This window comes from Elgaria multicarinata, chromosome 3 (assembly GCF_023053635.1).
Source record: "Elgaria multicarinata webbii isolate HBS135686 ecotype San Diego chromosome 3, rElgMul1.1.pri, whole genome shotgun sequence".
NCBI classification, from domain to species: Eukaryota; Metazoa; Chordata; class Lepidosauria; order Squamata; family Anguidae; genus Elgaria; species Elgaria multicarinata.
Window position 1 is genome coordinate 4835285 of NC_086173.1, and position 17288 is coordinate 4852572.

At 48.3% G+C, this 17288-nt stretch overlaps 1 protein-coding gene across 1 annotated transcript in view; it reads right to left on the bottom strand.

Annotated features, from left to right (window-relative positions):
* Positions 1-15536, bottom strand: part of LOC134394022 (TLC domain-containing protein 4-like) — a 30167-nt gene extending 14631 nt beyond the window's left edge. The window contains exons 1-3 of the mRNA XM_063119128.1: positions 15434-15536; positions 1221-1389; positions 930-1019 (exon numbers count right to left, since the gene is read on the bottom strand). Coding sequence (XP_062975198.1) covers positions 930-1019; positions 1221-1375 — 245 coding nt within the window. The 5' untranslated portion in view covers positions 1376-1389; positions 15434-15536. The remainder of the gene's footprint in view (positions 1-929; positions 1020-1220; positions 1390-15433) is intronic.
* Between the last annotated feature and the right edge of the window lie 1752 nt (positions 15537-17288).

Consider the following 17288-nt stretch of genomic DNA (forward strand, 5'->3'; position numbering starts at 1 on the left):
ACAGTGGGGGCCGGGGGCTCCGACATCAGTGGGGCAGTGAATCCACTCTGGGTTTCAGTCAGAACTCTAAAAGGATAGAGCCACCAGCCTGCACTGCCAGGCTATGCCACCACGATCCTTTGCACTATTCCCCCCTCTTCTCTCTCTTTTTTTAGGCTTTGGGAAAGCGGTCGATGGCTACAACTGCACAACATCTGTTTTTTAAGAATGAAAAAGAGATCCCCAAACTGCATCTCTGGAAGGAGGAAGTCCACCAGCAGGATCATAGGAGAGCGAGACACAATGGTGAGCGAAATAAAATATGGTCAGGGGTTTGGTCTGGATGCAGCCTCGCCTCATTCCCACCCAAATGACCCTGGTTAAAACCCCACCGCTGGCAGGTGGGCCAGAGAGGGATCAGTCTGGTACAAGGAGGGTCAAGGTTAAGAATGAGCTGGTAGGAGAGAAGCAAAAATGCCAGGGCGTGTGGAGGCAGAAGAAGGGGGAAAGGGAATAGGGTTGGGGCCTGCAGAGCTTTAGGGACTCACCTCTGGCAGCCCCACTCAAAAGCACCAAGAGGCTGACGAAAAGCAAGGCAATCTGCATTGCAAACACCGGGGGGGGGGTTGAGGGGGAGGGAGGGTGGCCTGGGCAGGAGCATAAGCACCTCTTTAGACCTAGTGCCAGCCTGGCTCAGATGCTCCTGCCTGGAGCTGACCACCCCCACCCCCTCCAGTCCTAAGCCCCATGGGAAAACAAGGCTCCATTCTTCCCCAGCACAAAACAGCCCTTCATGGCTTCCCAGCACAACGGGACCAATCAAGATCCCTGCTCTCTCTCGCTCTCTCTTGCTAGGGAGGGAAGGCCCAGGGATCTCCACACACACAGCCTGGGCAGCAAAGGTACTGCAGGAGGCGTGTGAACGAGCCAGCCGGGCGGGTCCGTCTTACCAGATGGGGTTGGCATTTACAGCGGCATCAAACCAAAGGATGTAGAGGCAGAAGAGGCCGACGACCAACGCATGGAGAGTGGACACGCATCTAGAGAGGAGGACATGCAGGGGTTACAGCACTCGCGTCCCGCAGCTGCGCGCTCACGCGCTTTCTCTTTTGCGCGGGCGCGTGCATGCGCACGTGACTCTCCTTTACGAAGCAAGCACGGCAGCGGTCTGTTTTGCTCCGGAGCCCTCTCATGTTCAGAGTCGGTGCCGCCACCCCTGCCCTCCCTCCCGGGCACTGTACCTGGAATTCCATTCGCTCTGTTTGACGGAGGGAAGGGTGGAATAGCTGGCGCTCAGGGACAAGGACAGCTGGGGGCTGACAGCCGAGAAGAAAAACTGGAAAGCCACAAAGCTGCCGGCCACAATACAGTATGCCACGCGGGTGGAGTCCTCCATTGAGTGCGATATGGCTGCAAGAAAGGCAAATGCTATTTTGGGCTGCATTAATAGAAGGATAGCTTCCAAATCGCGTGAGGTATTGGTTCCTCTCTATTCGGCCCTGGTTAGGCCTCATCTAGAGTATTGCATCCAGTTCTGGGCTCCACAATTCAAGAAGGACGCAGACAAGCTGGAGCGTGTTCAGAGGAGGGCAACCAGGATGATCAGGGGTCTGGAAACAAAGCCCTATGAAGAGAGACTGAAAGAACTGGGCATGTTTAGCCTGGAGAAGAGAAGATTGAGGGGAGACATGATATCACCCTTCAAATACTTAAAAGTTTGTCACACAGAGGAGGGCCAGGATCTCTTCTCGATCCTCCCAGAGTGCAGGACACGGAATAATGGGCTCAAGTTACAGGAAGCCAGATTCCGGCTGGACATCAGGAAAAACTTCCTGACTGTTAGAGCAGTACGACAATGGAACCAGTTACCTAGGAAGGTTGTGGGCTCTCCCACACTAGAGGCCTTCAAGAGGCAGCTGGACAACCATCTGTCAGGGATGCTTTAGGGTGGATTCCTGCACTGAGCAGGGGGTTGGACTCGATGGCCTTGTAGGCCCCTTCCAACTCTGCTATTCTATGATTCTATGATCCTCTCTATTCGGCCCTGGTTAGGCCTCATCTAGAGTATTGCGTCCAGTTCTGGGCTCCACAATTCAAGAAGGACGCAGACAAGCTGGAGCATGTTCAGAGGAGGGCAACCAGGATGATCAGGGGTCTGGAAACAAAGCCCGATGAAGAGAGACTGAAAGAACTGGGCATGTTTAGCCTGGAGAAGAGAAGATTGAGGGGAGACATGATATCACCCTTCAAATACTTAAAAGGTTGTCACACAGAGGAGGGCCAGGATCTCTTCTCGATCCTCCCAGAGCGCAGGACACGGAATAACGGGCTCAAGTTACAGGAAACCAGATTCCGGCTGGACATCAGGAAAAACTTCCTGACTGTTAGAGCAGTACGACAATGGAACCAGTTACCTAGGAAGGTTGTGGGCTCTCCCACACTAGAGGCCTTCAAGAGGCAGCTGGACAACCATCTGTCAGGGATGCTTTAGGGTGGATTCCTGCATTGAGCAGGGGGTTGGACTCGATAGCCTTGTAGGCCCCTTCCAACTCTGCTATTCTATGATTCTAGGATTCAATCTGCAGCCCCTTTTGTTTCACGCACTGAAGCAAATGGCTTCCATTATACCAAGAATGACCTTGACAATGATGCAACCCGAACCAAAGCACGGGCCTGCAATGGTGATATGAAGCAAGACCCAAGATGAGGGGTGCCCTGCCATCCATGCCGTGCTCAGTGCTATAGTAGGGCATCGCCAAGAGCAGGGCCGGGGCTGATGACAGCGAGTGGGAGGGGGCCTAGAGACAGTTGTAGGGAGCCTTGCAGAGCAACTGGCAACTGGAAAGGACAATCTTCCAGTAAATTATGCCAGAAAGGATATATTCTGAAATTTTTTATTTGTTTACTTTTTAAAAAACGGAGTGTGGCTGTTTCCATCACAGGGCTGCCTATTTGGTAAAGACCCTGTATAGACCACGAGAAGTGGGCCAGTATCGTTCACAGGCCGATGTAGAGGTTCTTTGATATCGAGGGCAAAAGTTAGGCTTGGCCAGTCCATCAGAACACAAGGTCAATGCGGATCAAGAGAACTGCACATGGTGTGAGAGGCAGCCTATTAAACAGCCTTCCTCAGCTTGTGCCTTCTAGATGTTTTGGACTACAACTCCAGTATTCCTGACCAATTGGCTGTGCTTGCTGGGGCTGACAGGAGTTAAAATCCAAAACAACTGGAGGGCACCAGGTTGGGGAAGAGCAATATAATAGTTCCAGAATAGTTGTTATAAATGGATATTGCTGTTTTATGCTTTTGGTGGTTTTAAATTTCTGTATATGCCATCAGTATGCTGATGATTATTTATTTATTTATTTATTACACTTATATACCACTCCCATAGTCAGGGCTCTCTGGGCGGTTTACAGAAATTCTAAAATTGAGGTAAAAACAAGTATACAAAATTTAAAATTCTAAAACACAGAACATACACACATAAAGCATTAAAACCCGATTAAAAACTAAACATGTGGGTGATTAGGATGTGCCGCCATATGCCTGGGCAAAGAGGAAAGTCTTAACCTGGCGCCGGAAAGATAGCAGCATTGGCGCCAGGCGAGCCTCATCAGGGAGATTGTTCCACAGTCTGGGGGCCACCACCAAAAAGGCCCTGTCCCTCGTTGCCACACTCTGAGCCTCTCTCAGAGTAGGCACCCGGAGGAGGACCTTAGATGTTGAGCGTAGTGACCGGGTGTATTCACGTCGGGAGAGGCGTTCCGTCAGGTATTGTGGTCCCAAGCTGTGTAAGGCTTTATAGGTCAAAATCAGCACCTTGAATTGGGCTCGGAAACATACAGGCAGCCAGTGCAAGCAGACCAGAGCAGGTGTTATACGGTCGAACCTTCTGGTTCCCAGAATCAATCTGGCCGCTGCATTTTGCACGAGCTGCAGCCTCCGAACCGTCTTCAAAGGCAGCCCTACGTAGAGCGCATTGCAGTAATCTAACTTGGAGGTTACCAGAGCATAGACAACTGAAGCCAGGTTATCCCTGTCTAGATACTCAGACAGGGATACTAGATACTAGATCATCTAGATACTGATATGATACTCAGCTCTACTTCTCCTTGTCGTCGGAGTCAGTTGGGGATGTGAAGGTGCTGAACCAGTGCCTGGAGGCTGTAATGGGCTGGATGAGGGCCAATAAACTGAAGATGAATCCTGATAAGATGGAAGCTCTGTGGATTGGTGGTTCCCGAGTCCAGGAAGTGGGTAAGCCGCCTGTTCTGGAAGAGGTGGCGCTCCCTCTGAAGAAGCAGGTACGTAGCTTGGGAGTACTCCTAGACCCATCATTGTTACTGGAGGCCCAGGTGGACTCTGTGGCACGGAGTACTTGGGGTCAGCTTCGGCTGATCCACCAGCTACGGCCTTTCCTGGACAGGGACAACCTAGCCACAGTAGTGCATGCACTGGTAACTTCCCGATTAGACTACTGCAATGCACTCTACGTGGGGCTGCCCTTGAAGATGACATGAAAGTTGCAGCTAGTGCAAAATGCAGCAGCTAGATTGCTGGCGGGTACAACTTATAGAGCCCACATACCGTATTTCTTCAATTGTAAGACGCCATCGATTGTAAGACGCCCACTAATTTCAGTACCACCAACAGAAAAAAAAAAGCTTTGATTCTAAGAATAATAATCGCACCCGCGATTCTAAGACGCACCCCGTTTTTAGAGATGTTTATATGGGGGGAAAAGTGCATCTTAGAATCGAAGAAATACGGTAACTTAAAGGAACTGCACTGGCTGCCTATACACTTCGGGTCAGAATTCAAGGTGCTCGTAATGACGTTTAAAGCCCTAAACGGCTTGGGACCTCGATACTTGAGAGAGCGCCTCTCCTTAAATATGCCTGCCCGAGACTTGAGATCTGTTGGAGGAGCCCTTCTCCGCATCCCACCAGCACAACACATATACTATGATGGGACAAGGGAGAGGACCTTCTCTGTGGTGGCACCCCCACTGTGGAATGCCCTCCCCTTGGAGGCCCAACTGGCGCCAATGCTGATTGCATTTCGACGCCAAGTAAAAACATGGCTTTTTAACAAAGACTTTGACGGTTAAACTCACTGGCACATTGTTTTAACTGTATCTATTGCTTTTAAATTATATATTCTTTTAACTTGGATCATGGTTTAATTTGTTTTTAACTGTGTATATTTATTGTTTTATACTGTATGTTTTTATCTGTACGCCGCCCTGAGATCTTAGTGATATAGGGCGGGATAGAAATATTATAAATAAATAAATAACTGTTTTTAATATTCACTGTTTTTAACTTTTGTAAACTGCCCAGAGAGCTTCGGCTATGGGGCAGTATATAAATGCAATAGATAAATAAATAATATAAAAACACAGTAAGCAAAAGTAGCACAAAGGTGGCAGCTTAGGAGGAATCAGGTCAGCTGGGCTATCTAAAGGAACTACAAGGGTGCTGAAGGGATAAGCTTCTACAGCTCTCCAGGGCAATGCGAACAGGAAGTGCCGGGCAAACGTTCAAAGTTTTTATGGGGAAGGTGTCCTTGTGGACACCAGACTGAATACAGAAAATAGATGTGCCAGACCTGGTGACGCACAACCGGATACAACGGCAGGAGCGGGCAAAGACCCGAGAAGCAGGAGTATGGGAGTGAGACACACACACCCAGCCCCAGGACTCAAATCGTTTTGCCCGTGCAGTCAAAAACCGTGACCTGAGCCCGGAGGTACGTCAGCAGAAAGACAGAAAGGGAGCCAATGGGGGATCCAGGAAGGGAGACCCATTAAGAATGGTCAGGAAGAGAAGAAAAGTAGCACAACGAGTGGAGAGGTGTTGTAAAAAGAAGAAGGGCTGATCAGCTCTTTCCGGAACTGCCAATATATCAAGCAGAAGAAGAGCAGAATTTGGTCTGACACCACTGGGGATTTTTTGCAACAGCAAACTCTCACCCGAGGGCAAAGGATGGCAACCACAGTGAAAGTCAGTAGGGGTAAGAAATTTAAGTGGGTGAAGAATATACATTCAAGTAACTAAGGCAATCTTCCTCAACAAGGTGCCCTTAAGACGTGTTGGGCTACAGTTCCCACCATTCCCAGCCAGCGTAGGCAATGGAATAAGTGGATTTGCGGTCCATTTTCCTGGATGGGTCTGTGACTGTATATTAAAGGAACGCCTCTTTCCGTATGTACCTGCCCGGACCCTAAGGTCATCCTCAGGGGTCCTTCTCCGCGAGCCCCTGCCAAAGGAAATGAGGCAGTTGGCTACCAGGAGCAGGGCCTTCTCTGCTGTGGCACCCTGGCTGTGGAATGAGCTCCCTACGCTTGGCACCTACATTATATGCTTTTAGACGCCAGGTGAAGAAGACCTTTTTATTCTCCCAGTATTTTAACAGTCTATAAATAAGTTTTAACTCGGTGTTTTAAATTTGTAATTTTGCATTGCTGCTGTTTTTATCTGGTTGAGCTTTTATATTGTATTTTATAGTATGGTTTTATACTGTTGTTTTATACTTTGAATGTTTTTAATTTTTGTGAACCGCCCAGAGAGCTCCAGCTATTGGGCGGTATAGAAATGTAATAAATAAAGAAATAAAGAAATAATAATAAATAAAGTTTGGTTGTTGGTTGGTGGAGTTGAGTTGCAGACCAACACATCTGGAGGGCACCAGGGTGGGGAAGGCCAAAGTCAAGAGTGAAGGGAGGGCACACATCCCTTTAAAATACTGAGAGGAGGGAAAGGATTGACCTGTGGCTTTAATTTCCAAAGGGAAACTTGCACATGGATGTGCTTCATTTACACTTGAAAGATAAATTAAGTATATAGCATTCAAGTATGACACATAAATCCCAGTGTATAACGTGAGAATTGACCCTTAGAGATAATGAGAAGGGAGGGCTGTTATAGATCATTGTTATATGGGATGAAAGGGTCAAGGGAGGATTTATTCTTTTCAAGCAGGCCAGGAAAAAAAATGCATGCTTAAAAGAGAAGGAACTTGATGAAAATGATGCTGCAGTTGCAAAGAGGTGTGAAAATGGTGACAGAAGCAAGTCTTAAAAGAGGAGAGGGGTCAGGGCCAGATAGAAGAGGCCTGAATCACATGAGGCAAGGTTGAAGGTAGAAACCCAACAGCACTGAGTCACTCTTGCGGTCCTGGGCAGAAAGGGGAGGGGGAGGCTTTAGAAGGCAGAACCAAGATTTAGGAAGGGGAGAACAGTAATTTCTTTAGCCAAAGACAGCGGAGTTAAAATGCTGAGAAAACAGACCTGTACAGACCTGTAACAGTGGGTTGTCAGTTCACCAGACGTTCTCAGCTGCATGAGACCAGGAGCGGACGAAATGAGCAGAGGGAGTACGTCTGGGCTTAAGATCAGTGGGACAAATAGAGGGAGGAGGAGGAGGAGGAGCAAAAGAGAGGATAAGAGGTCAAGGGGCGAAAGGCTGGCGGTCCAGAAGTGCTCTGCAGTCTCAGGGAGAGGATTTCCCCAGCCTTGATGTGGGATGCTGCAGGATGATCATGGGACCTTCTGCAGGTGCTTTAGCGATGGCCCTTCCCTGAAACAAAGGCTCCCTGTCCAGGAATCAAACCTGCGCTGTGGCAGCAAATGTGCCAAGTCCTGATTCTTGCTCCTGCACACATGCAAGCAAATTTTGAAATTCTGGCCCAGAATGTGAGAGGGAGACCCTGAAGGACTGGCTGCAGTTTATCACACAAGATGCAGTGTGGCGGCATCTCAAACCCTGTGGAAGCGGCATTCCATAGGGAGGACGTTTCGTGGGGCTTAATCATGAGCATCAGAATATGATAAGCGTACACAAGAAATGTATGACCTTGAAAGTAACTTAGGTGATGGAATATAAGTTAACAGGCATCAATGGGTAGAAAATCTCTAAACACACTCACACCTCTGTGTTCATGCAAAGCAAGGTCATATGTTTGCAGCTGGTCTCTGCAAAATGCTCTCAAGGGCTTCTTAAGCAGAGATCTGTCTGCAGACAAGAAAAGCACCTTCCATTGTTGCTGCTCTGGAATGAATTGTTTGTTCAAAGGGCCTCCTGTTCAAAGCTCAGATTCCAAGGAGTTGAAAAAGTTTGCTGGACATTAAAGCTGCAAACCCATACACCAGCCTTCCTCACCCTGGTGGACTCCAAATGTTTGGGATTTCAGTTTCCATTAGTCCTAGCAAGCATGGCCAGTGGCCATGAATGCTGGGAGTTGTAGTCTGAAAACATCTGGAAGGCACTAGGTTGGGGAAGAACGTCATGTACACTTCCCTGTCAGTAACCCCATTGAATTCAGCGAGGCTTACGTCTGTGTAAATATTTGTTTTATTTGATTATTACAACATTTACATACCGTGCCACATCTAGACAAATTCCAACGCAGTGAACCATAAAAGATACAAAATAACAAAGAATAAAACTCCATGTTAAAATTATTATTTAAAAATGTGTGTAGGATTAGGATTGCTTTATATTGCTTTATATTTGTGTGTATGGTTTTATATGTGTGTGTATGGTTAATATCTGTTTTCAACAGTATAATTAGAGTGGTAACACTCAAACCACAAAGTCATCAAAACAACTTACATAAATGAATAATTCAGAAACTTTACAAATGTACAAAGAACAGGCACATCAACAATATTTATAGGATGTTCACACTAACATTCACAACAAAGCCTGCAATATAAACTCCTAATATACATATAAGGAACTATTCACATGAAGCGTCTTCTATATAAACAGTAGTCCGGTACTAATTGCTGTTTCGAAGATTCTTCCTCAGTATGACGCAAACTGATTTACAGAAGGAGCCACGGCTACACAATTAGAAAGGAACCCACCAGGGTTTATCTGTGAATGGATAGCCTGGCCCTTTCTGCTCACTGCCAGGGGCAAGAGGGGGAGAGGCCTTTGGTTTTATCACAAGATACCCATTAAACCAGAAGAAGCTGGAGGGCAAGCTGCCTCATGTCTTTTGTCATCTTTGGGCTGCAGAAAGGGCCAGGCTATCCATTCACAGATAAACCCTGGTGGGCTCCTTTCTAATTGTGTAGCCGTGGCTCCTTCTGTAAATCAGTTTGCGTCAAACTGAGGAAGAATCTTCGAAACAGCAATTAGTACCGGACTACTGTTTATATAGAAGACGCTTCATGTGAATTTTTCACTATATGTATATTAGATGTTGATATTGCAGGCTTTGTTGTGAATGTTAGTGTGAACATCCTATAAATATTGTTGATGTGCCTGTTCTTTGTACATTTGTAAAGTTTCTGAATTATTCATTTATGTAAGTTGTTTTGATGACTTTGTGGTTTGAATGTTATCACTCTAATTATACTGTTGTTGTTTCCAAACCACAGCCTTCTATTTTCTTAATATCTGTTTTCAAACAGAACAACAAAGTCTGCTGTTAGATACCTGCCTGCCAACCTTTCCTATAAAACCCCTGAAGAAGAGTCACAGCTGCTCTAGCAGGTATGTTCTGAAGTTTTTCTTAATCTTGACCAAAATCAACCTCCCTGTGTTTTACAGCCTCTGTTGCCCCTCTTCTTCTAGAAATCCTTACAAATATTTCTGTACCATCGGCTTAATCCTGCGGCCTTAATCTTCTTTCCTCTTGGCTAAATATGCAGACTCAGGGCCAGCCCTACGCAGCCACCTCATGCTGGGAGACAGCAGCAAAGGTGTTGGAGGAAAGAGCTGTGTGCCGAGTGGCTATTCCTGCACCCCCTAAGTCACCCTGCTGCCTTCAGGTGTGAGGCAGAATGCTGCCCGATTGTCAATATTGAAGAAAGCTTGAACTGCCTGTCCAGTCAGCTTTTGGACATGGAATGAGGGAAAGAGCTATGTCCAAAATCTTGGATACTTGTTGCCAGTCAGGGCAGACAACTCAGCTCCATGGACCATGGTCAGACTCAGCAGGGTACATATCAGTGACTCAGCAGGGTACATATCAGGCTGTGGTACATATCACCGCCTGCCCTTTATCACCCAATAACCTTCGGAGGACCTTCCAGTTCTGAGAGAGAGTTTCAGTCTTGTGCAATTAGCTTACATAAGCCTGTTCAATAATTAGCTTAAATGCAATCCTATGCATGTCTACTCAGAACTAAGTCCCACTGAATTCAATGAGTCATACTCCCAGGTAAAATGTGCATAGTCTTGCAGCCTAGGCTAAATACGAACGTTTAATCCCATACTTTTAGATTTGGCTGGTTGTTACAAACTAAGTGATCTTAAACTGATATCTATTCCCAATGGATTAATGAAAAATGTGCTTATCTACCCTATTGCAGCAGTTTGAGTTTCTTTGTCCAGGAATCATGCTTCTCCAGGAATCATGCCTTGCTGGATTCTTGTTTAAACCAACAGTACCCATATTAAAAATGTGAATGTTGTCATGCTTGTTTTTATTACAAGGTGGATTATTTCTGCTTGCCTTTAGCCCATTCTGATTCAAATAGAATCAAAATCTTGAATATGCTGAAATAAAAGCATAGTTTGGACCCAGCGGCATCAGGACCTTAAACTTTGCACTATTTCTCTCCATGTAGAGAAGACCCAAAGAGGATGCCTGAGATCTAGAAAAAAAAAATAGTATCTATCTGATTTATGTGACCTAACTTAAGAACTTTCAATTGAGCACTATTAAATCACAATATGATAGTGCCCACCAGAGGTCAGTACTCACATTACAGGTGCCACATTAAAGGCTGCTGGAAAGGTTTTTCAGTAGCCACGTGGAGGCAATAACATTGGGTAGTCATTCACCCAGTGGATCGCTCCAACTGTGTGGAATGCACAGCACAGGTACAGAGACTGTGCAACGGAATTGAAAAGTTAAGGCCCCTACAAGAAGCGCCACTTCTAGCAGCCTCCTCCTTGGGAACTGTGGCATGACATTCTTGATTAACAAACTAGCTAAAAGTGGGCTAGATGGAACAACTATTAGGTGGATTCACAGTTGGCTACAGAGTCAGACTCAAAGAGTATTTATCAATGGAACCTTCTCAAACTGGGGAGAGGCAACGAGTGGGGTGCCGCAGGGCTCAGTCCTGGGCCCAGTGCTCTTCAACATTTTTATGAATGATTTGGACAAGGAGGTGCAGGGAACGCTGATCAAATTTGCAGATGACACCAAATTGGGTGGGATAGCGAATACCCTGGAAGACAGAAACAAACTTCAAAGTGAACTTGATAGGCTGGAGTGCTGGGCTGAAAACAACAGAATGACATTTAATAGGGATAAATGCCAAGTTCTACATTTAGGGAATAGAAACCAAATGCACAGTTAAAAGATGGGGGACACTTGGCTCAGCAATACTACAAACGAGAAAGATCTTGGAATTGTTGTAGATCACAAGCTGAATATGAGCCAACAGTGCAATATGGCTACAAGAAAGGCAAATGCTATTTTGGGCTGCATTAATATAAGTATAGCTTCCAAATCACGTGAGGTACTGGTTCATCTCAATTCGGCCCTGGTTAGGCCTCATCTAGAGTATTGTGTCCAGTTCTGGGCTCCACAATTCAAGAAGGACGCAGACAAGTTGGAGCGTGTTCAGAAGAGGGCAACCAGGATGATCAGAGGTCTAGAAACAAAGCCCTATGAAGAGAGACTGAAAGAACTGGGCATGTTTAGCCTGGAGAAGAGAAGATTGAGGGGAGACATGAGAGCACTCTTCAAATACTTAAAAGGTTGTCACACAGAGGAGGGCCAGGATCTCTTCTCGATCCTCCCAGAGTGCAGGACACAGAATAACGGGCCCAAGTTAAAGGAAGCCAGATTCCGGCTGGACATCAGGAAAAACTTCCTAACTGTTAGAGCAGTACGACAATGGAATCAGTTCCCTAGGGAGGTGGTGGGCTCTCCCACACTAGAGGCCTTCAAGAGGCAGCTGGACAACCATCTGTCAGGGATGATGTAGGGTGGATTCCTGCATTGAGCAGGGGGTTGGACTCGATGGCCTTGTAGGCCCCTTCCAACTCTGCTATTCTATGATTCTATGACCAGATGCCATCAGATTACTCCATAAGCAATCCCATGCACCCTTTCTTGGCAGCTGTATAGTTCCTCTGCTTGGGGTGAGGGGGGTGGCCTGGGAAAAAGCTGGCGGGCTGGAGAGGAACCCCCATGCCTGAGTTAGATGCACTCACAGTCCTACAAACTAAAGAGGCCTATCACAAAGGTAAACAAGTAAACAAGACTGGAACCCACCCGCCCACCCAAATGAACACAGCTTTCTACGGTTCGAAAATGCTTTGAGACTGGGGCAATCATGGAGGCCTGTCTCTTCCCACACAATCCTGCCAGCTGGAGAGCCCTCCCCCTTCCCCCCGCTTTCGGAGGCAGTTGCAGAGGGAACACAAGAGACGGCCTTCCCGATTGTGGCACCCAGCCTTTGGGACTCCTTGTTCTGACAGATCTGCCTCCTCTCTGACAGCATGCCACTGCTAACTGAGAGTTTGTTGTGTTTGGTTTCAGAAAGCCTTCGGCTTGACGACTGACTTCATCTGGCTCTTTCTTTGTGTTGTAATTTTCATTTTGCAGTTTCTTAGACCTAATCCTGTTGTCCCTAACTGTTCCATGATTGTATTTTTCATTTGTTATGTAAGCCGCCTTGGGTGCTTCAATTTTTCAATCACAAAGGCAGGATATCCATACTTAAAATAAATAAACAAATACAGCTGCACCCCAACATCCCTGGTGACATTGCAAAGGGGCAGTCAGGCGGTAGGTGCCTGCCTCTCAGAACGGGCGCTGTCTTTGGGCGATTCGGCAGGGGGACAGACCTACACGCCAACGGCAATTCAGTGCCATTCGTTTTAGACTGTCCCCATACAGCGTTTCATTTCTAAAGTACAAGGTGCTGGCCAGGGCTCAAATCTTCCTGAAAGCCACGGCCTCTTTCCCTAATTTCAAAATGTGGAGTTGGCTGCCTACCTTTAGGCAATGATGCCCTCAGCACACACACATCCAAGATACAGCCAAGTCTTCTCCATCCAGCCTCTTTGATGGGTGATTCCCTTCCCCGGCCATGTTAGTCCAAGAGTCGGCCTTACCCAACTGGGGTCCTCCAGATGTTTTGGACTACAACTCGCACCATCCCTGGCTATTGGTCATGCTGGCTGGGGCTGATGAGAGATGAAGGCCAAAACATCTGGAGGGCACCAGGATGAGGAAGGCTGACCCAGGCAGCGCCTACCTTTTGCCACGTTTTTGCTATGATGATTCATCCCCAAGATTGCAGTTTACAGGTGTGCATGTGTCTATGTTGAATTCTGCACCTTCCTCCTATCCACTTCTCCCCCACTCCGGGTGCGAGGGGAACCAAGAAGTGAGCCCCACAGTGTAATCTCATTATTTGCCACAGGTGAACTCAGTGGCAAAGAGCACCTTTTATCAGCTTAGGCTGATATACCAACTGCGCCCTTATCTGGACAGACATAGCCAAGCTACAGTTATCCATACTGTCATAACCTCTCGTTTGGATTACTGCAATGCGTTATATGTGGAGCTGCCTTTGAAAACGGTCCAGAAACTTCAACTGGTACAAAACAGGGCAGCATGGTTACTAACAGGGACTGGCCGACGAGACCACATCATGCCAGTCCTTTTCCAACTTCACAGGCTGCCCCAGATCCAGGCCCGATTCAAAATGCTGGTATTAACATTTAAAGTCCTAAATGGCTTGGGGCCAGGCTATCTGAAGGAACGCCTCCTCCCATATGTACCTACCCAGACCCTAAGGTCATCCTCGGGGGTCCTTCTCCGTGAGCCCCTGCCTAAGTTAGTGAGGCAGGTGGCTACCAGGAGCAGGGCTTTCTCTGCTGTGGCACCCCGGCTGTGGAATGAGCTCCCTAAGGAGGTTCGCCTGGCATCTACACTATATTCTTTCAGACGCCAGGTGAAGACCTTTTATTCTCTCAGCATTTTAACAGTCTAGAAATTCAATTTTAACTTTGCTGTTTTAAATCTGTATTTTAAATTTGTGTTTCTGCACCGCTGCTGATTTTATCCTCGTTATGCTTTTATATTGTATTTTACATCATGTTTTTATACTGTTGGTTTAATATTGAATGGTTCTAACTTTTGTGAACCACTCAGGAAGCTTTGGTTATTGGGCGGTATAGAAATGCAATAAATGAATGAATATTAATTGTACTCCCAAAAGGTGCCACTGAAACGACTTGGGGTTCCTTCTTCACTTTGCCCCATCCATCAATGCAAGGGCAAAAATGTCCTTCTCTGCTTTGGCAAGGGGTGTGTGTGTAAGGGGGGCTTTATGTTCCATGCAAACAACCCGGCAGGATGGGCTGGGGCTTGGTGCTTGGCCCATGTGTCAAGGCGGTTGGTGACGGGGACGCCCCAGTGCGTCAAGACCAAGACCCAGGGCCGGTGCTACCATAGAGGCCACTCAGGCGGCCGCCTAGAGCACCAAGCTAAGAGGGGAGCCGAGGTCAGCGCAGCACTCACGCGCGTTGGCTGTGAGCTGGCCCGGCCCGAGGATTCAGCTGGGCCTGGGCGGGCGAGATGGCGCCCCGCGCCTGCCCAGCCGAAGTGAAGCCAGGGATGCTGGGGTGGGGTGGGGGTGGGGGCAGCTCCACATTCGGACTTCCTAAACGCGCCCGGAAGAGAGAGAGAGAGAGCGAATGTATGGGTGCAGGGGGTCTTTAAGTGAATGCATGTGTTCATGCGTGTGTTTGTTTGGGGTGAGTGATGCTGAGTGTGCGTGTGCGCATGTGTGTGAGTTGGGAGAGGATGATTTGGAGGTGATAGTCCTATTAAATCATGCATTTTAGACCCATAGACGTTCCTTTCCAATTTGTTTGCTATAATATATTGTATTTTATATTATGGTTTTATACTGTTGTTTTATACTTTGGTTTTAATTTTTGCGAACCGCCCAGAGAGCTCCGGCTCTTGGGCGGTATAGAAATGTAATAAATAAATCATCGGCATGACGTATTTCTTGCACTTTAAAATGAATTTAGCAGTTTGAAGTTTTGTGCTTCTTATTTTTTCCAGGAAACATCTGTCCTTAAAAATCAAAGTTGGCAAGTGTGTGTGTGTGTGTGTGTGTGTGTGTGTGTGTGTGTGTGTGTGTGTGTGTGTGTGAAAGTAGCTCACCTTGCCAGGGGCGCAAAGTAGTCTGGCACCGGCCCTGCCGAGACCACCACGTCGCACGTGTTGCCGGTGGCTTCCAAAACCTCACCGGGTGGCCAGAGGGTCGCAGGGCAGAGTCGACACGCCGCCCCCGTCACCCCACCCACCGCCCCATCTTTTGTTGGCGAGGGGCTTCGATTTGACAGGGGGTCTCTGTGCGTGCGTGCGTGCGTGCGCGCCTGCCTGCCTGCCTGCCTGCCTGCGCTTCTCGCCGCGCGTCCTGCTGCGCCCCCGTTCGCGCACGGTACTCACCTCCCTCCTGCCTGCCTGCCGCTGCTGCTCTGGCCTGGGAGAGAGACACGGAGAGAAGGCGAGTAGGCCCGCCAGGCGGGGACCCCGCTCCGACGACGGTCGCCCTGCCCGCTCGCTCGCTCGCTCGCCCGCCGCCGGAGCCGAGAGGACCAGCGCCCCCCACGCACCCACCGGCCTCCGCCAATCCACCGCCACCATGCCGCCCTGGGTCCCGCCCCACGGCGACGGGGAGGGGGCAGCGGACCGCCCGAGCGCGGGGTGGGGCGAGCGCGGGGGCAACCCCGGGAACGCATTGCCACGAACTCGGAAGGAAAGTCCTGCGTGCGCGCGGCTGTGCTGTCGAGGCAGCGTGAGGTCTGCTGCTGCCTCCTCCTCTTCCTCTGCCTTTTAAAAACAGCAAATAGTCCGTCCGTCCCAGCAGGTTGCAATAATATTGATTGATTGATTGATTGATTGCACTTATATACCGCTCCCATAGCCAGGGCTCTCTGGGCGGTTTACAGAAATTCTAAAATTAAGATTAAAACGAGTATGCTTTTGAACTGTGGTGTTGGAGGAAAACGCTGAGAGTGCCTTGGACTGCAAGAAGATCCAACCAGTCCAGACTCCAGGAAATCAAGCCAGACTGCTCACTTGAGGGAATGGTATTAAAGGCAAAACTGAAGTACTTTGGCCACATAATGAGAAGACAGGACACCCTGGAGAAGAGGCTGATGCTAGGGAAAGAGGAAGGCAAAAGGAAGAGGGGCCGACCAAGGGCAAGATGGAGGGATGATATTCTGGAGGTGACAGACTTGACCTTGGGGGAGCTGGGGGTGGCAACGGCCGACAGAAAGCTCTGGCGTGGGCTGGTCCATGAAGTCAGGAAGAGTCGGAAGCGACTGAACGAATAAACAACAACAACAACAAACAAAATTTAAAATTCTAAAACACAGAACAGACACACATAAAGCATTAAAAACCGTTAAAAAACTAAACTAATCATGTGGGTGATTAATATGCCAAACGGGGGAAATCTTCGCTGCCGCCGCCACGTTCGCGTAACATGGCAACTTCCTGCCACGTTTCTTATGGAAGAGGATCCCTCCCTGCCCTCACACCGGCGAGCCATTGCTGGAGTGAGGCAGAGCAGCGGGCGAGGGGCGCAGGAACAGACCGGTGCAGAAGCATCTCAGGAATGGAGCGGGCCCAGCCGGAGTAGCCGCTCCCTTCCCTCCACAACCGAAACCTTCGCCCCCTTCAGAGGGCCTGATCCACCCAACCACTGCACCTTGCATGGAATGATACTAGCCACCCCACCTAGCAGGGACATGTCCCAGGACAGGACGTACTAAAACAAATGACACTTGCCCTTAGGGAACCCATACCTGCCCATAGGGATCCATAGGAAAGCACTTGCCCATAGGGAACCCATACCTGCCCATAGGGATCCATAGGACAGCACTTGCCCATAGGGAACCCATACTTGCCCATAGGGATCCATAGGAAAGCACTTGCCCATAGGGAAACCATACTTGTCCATAGGGATCCATGGGATAGCACTTGCCCATAGGGATCCATAGGACAGCACATGTCCATAGGGAAACCATACTTGTCCATAAGGATCCATGGGATAGCACTTGCCCATAGGGATCCACAGGACAGCACATGTCCATAGGGAAACCATACTTGTCCATAGGGATCCATGGGATAGCACTTGCCATAGGAATTTATAGGACAGCACTAGCCCATTGGGAAACCATACTTGTCCATAGGGATCCATGGGATAGCACTTGCCCATAGGAATCCATAGGACAGCACATGTCCATAGGGAAACCATACTTGTCCATAGGGATCCATGGGATAGCACTTGCCC